This window comes from Plectropomus leopardus, unplaced genomic scaffold (assembly GCF_008729295.1).
Source record: "Plectropomus leopardus isolate mb unplaced genomic scaffold, YSFRI_Pleo_2.0 unplaced_scaffold3762, whole genome shotgun sequence".
In the NCBI taxonomy this organism is placed as follows: domain Eukaryota; kingdom Metazoa; phylum Chordata; class Actinopteri; order Perciformes; family Serranidae; genus Plectropomus; species Plectropomus leopardus.
In genome coordinates this window covers 1-3,428 of record NW_024641150.1, presented here as the reverse complement: position 1 = coordinate 3,428, position 3,428 = coordinate 1, and the positions used below count along the sequence as shown (strand labels likewise).

The window sequence follows — 3,428 nt, the reverse complement described above, 5'->3', positions numbered from 1 at the left end:
CTCTGTGTCCCTGTCCCTGTGTCCCTGTCTCTCTGTGTCCCTGTCCCTGTGTCTCTGTCTCTCTGTGTCTCTGTCCCTGTGTCTCTGTGCCTCTCTGTCCCTGTGTCTCTGTCCCTGTGTCTCTGTCTCTCTGTGTCCCTGTCCCTGTGTCCCTGTGTCCCTGTGTATGTGTCTCAGGAGTGTGTGGACAGCTGGCATCACCTGACAGAGCTGCTGCTGTTGTCTCTGGCGATGCAGGAGACGCTCAAACACATCAACACTCACACGGGAAGCTGCTTCCAGCTGAGAGTCGGTACGAAAACTAAGATGCTGAACCCGTTCATCTTCGGCCGTTTTTCGCTTTTTTCTTTCTGGTGTTTGTGAAAGCAAAAGATTTGTTTCAGTTTTTTTAAGTTTTCTGTTGGGTTGAATTCTTCTTCTTCCTTCAGTTTCAGCAGGATTTCGTGTGTTTAAAGTTCAACATTTATCAAATATTCATTCTTGTGATGTTTTGATCACAAACGTTCACCGTGCTAAATGATGAAAATTAAATGAGCTGACGTTCATTTCTGTGATTTTTTAAAATGATTAAACTTTGAATTAGCTGAAATTCATTTTGATGAAGTTTTTTAAATGATAAAAACATCACATTCGTGGTCTGAAGCTTTTTTTCTCGGCACTGTGACTCGTTAACGTACTTGCTTCTTTCTCACTCTAAGTTTAAAAAAATAAAAAAGTCGTCCTGTCTGGGACGCAGTAAAGTCACGTCTGAACGTCCTCTGTGGGACAGGTATGGCCCACGGCCCCGTCATTGCGGGCGTGATCGGCGCCACCAAACCTCAGTATGACATCTGGGGAACGACAGTGAACATGGCGAGCAGGATGGAGAGCACCGGCATCAGCGGGAGGGTCCAGGTGAGGACACACCTGCTGAGGACACGTCTGTCCCTGTTTGTATGAGTCTCTGTGTGATGACCTTTGACCTCCCTCAGGTCCCTGAGTCCACCAGCTGTATTTTGGTGGAGCGCGGCTTCCTACGGCAGCTCAGAGGGAACATTTACCTGAAGGGCATCAGTGAGCGTCACGGGAAGGTCAGACAGCGTTTTGATTCTGTTTAATTCAGCAGCGTTCACACGCGAGCTTTTCAACTTTTCATTTGTGTTTTTCAGCTGACGGGAAGGCAGACTGTTTGTTTAACCTTTGAAACTCCTTTATCTAGCACTGACAAAGTTGTGTGATGTTGTATGTTGACTGTCATCGTAAGTAGTGATACTGAGATTGTTGAATCTCAGATGCTGAGATCACTACTGGTTATTACTTTGGTTTCAAAAAAAAAAAAAAAGGGGGGGGGGGGGGGCGCTGTGCGGCCCTTCTTCTGCCACTAGACGGCAATACCTGTGACCAATCACACCTGAAGCACTTTTTGCACTTACTAAAGGGTTTTCTCCTTCAGTCTAAATTCTTGCTTGTGTTGTACGTCGCTTTGGATAAAAGCGTCTGCTAAATGAAATTGTAGAATTGTAGAAACTCGGGTGGACAGATATTCAGCTTTTTTTGTGCTTTTCCTTCAATATTTAAATCTTTGAAACATCGAGCGCTCCGGTTTGATTTCTGACAAAAACAAGAAGAAAAAGGGAACGAGCAACTTTACGTGAAATGTCCCAAAATTCACAAAATAAAAAACTGTGAAAGGAAATTACCTTTCACAGTTTTTTATGCCATTTATACGTGTATATATACACATGTGTACGTGTATATATACACGTATACATGTGTATATAATTATATATACATATATATATATATATATATATATATATATATTTTTTTTTTTTTTTTCTTGTTAAGTTGCTGAGGGCTGAATGTTTCCGACATCTGAACGCCGTCTGCGTCCAGAGAACGAGCTCCTGAGCAAAGACAGAAGAAACCACGCAAACATTAGCAAAAACAAAAAAGCCAAAGGCTACAAAAAATGACCTGAAAATTAATTTAAATAAATTTTAAAACGTTTTTTAAAAAAGGGAATGACTTCAAAAAGTGTTTTGAAGATTTTCAGAATTTTGTAACAATTATTTAAGCTTTTAAAAATAATTCTCTAAAGCTCATTTTTTAAAATTAATAAAAATATTTAAAAAATGAATCCAGTGAACATTTCTTCCCAAGTTGTCTTTTTTCAGTGAATTTTGACAGTAATGGCAGCACTTTGCTCGGCGTTTAAAGGGTTAAATGTGTGTGAAAAGCGTCTGAAGGTTTCAAAGGGTTAAAAATCACCAGTGACGGACGTGTGAACGCACAGCGGCGAAGAACCTGAAGTCTGTCCAAACCCGCCTCGAGTTTTATTTCTGAGAGTTTAGTTTAATTTCAAAGCATCTCCATGACGACTGAGACGCGTCTTTCAGTGGACGTGTCTCCTCTGCCGTCAGGTCCGGACGTACTTCGTGAGCGGTCAGGCCGAGACGTCAGTCCAGGGGGACATGTCTGGCTGGACGGAGCGCGGCGGGGGGCGGGGCTTCGGTCTGAACAGGAACACGCTGGGAGCTGTGGTCTACAGTCTGGTTCAGGCCCGCAAGAGGGACAGACTGAGGGAGGAGAACGGAGGCTTCCACCTGCTGGACACCGCCTAGAACCACCCGAGACACTCGAGTCAGGGACATGTCCTCCTCTGTGGACTGACGACGTTTTCATTTGTTGTTATGTAGAATTAGCAGCAGGAGGAGCTGTCACACAACCTGTCCCCGCTCTGTGGACAGACATTTGGTCCAAACAACATTGAGGACACAGAGGACAAATTCTTTATGGACAACAAGGACAGCAGCTTTATGGGCGGTCCATGTTTTTACGTGTTTTTACGGTGTATGTAGTTGTGTTAGTGTTTGGTGATAACCCAAATTCCCACAAGGTTTCTGTCGAGGGAACCAGCGCGATGCTGACTTCCTGTCTGTCTTTCGTGTTCGCCGGCGTTTCGTTGCTGTTCAGTGAAGTTTGATCGTTTTCCCGCTTTGATCAGAGTCCGTGTGGCGTCATAAGTCCTCATAACCTCCCACTGCAGTTCTCTGACAGACGTGTGAACGTTTGGACTTTGAGTCCGAAGTTAATAACTGACTGAACTCCATCAGACGCTCTGACCGTCTCTCACTCTCACCCCTAAACGCAACCGACTGTCCTGTCCTCAGTTTGTCTCCGTGTCTTCACTTTCTCTCCAAGTATCTGCAGTTTGTCTCCAAGTGTCTTCAGTTTGTCTCTGAGTGTCTTCAGTTTGTGTCCAAGTGTGTTCAGTTTGTCTCTGGGTCTCTGAGGACGGATCAAATTGATTGTCCTCAGTGTCTCGTGATGGACGATGGACGATCCATCGCTAAAGCAAAGAATGTGAGTCTCATTCGGAGCAGAGACTCATCACGCAGCTCGTGTTTTTATTTTACTGTCTCATCGTGTTTTTATTTTACTGTCTC

The 3,428-nt window shown here is 44.1% G+C and overlaps 1 protein-coding gene across 1 annotated transcript; it reads left to right on the top strand.

The window, feature by feature from the left end:
* Positions 1–177: 177 nt before the first annotated feature.
* LOC121938908 (adenylate cyclase type 8) lies at positions 178–2,603 on the top strand (the record flags this gene model as incomplete). Its single annotated transcript, XM_042482061.1, has 4 exons — positions 178–292; positions 770–894; positions 972–1,070; positions 2,403–2,603. Coding segments are annotated over 4 exons (540 nt in total), but the record flags the coding sequence as incomplete, so codon positions are not given.
* Between the last annotated feature and the right edge of the window lie 825 nt (positions 2,604–3,428).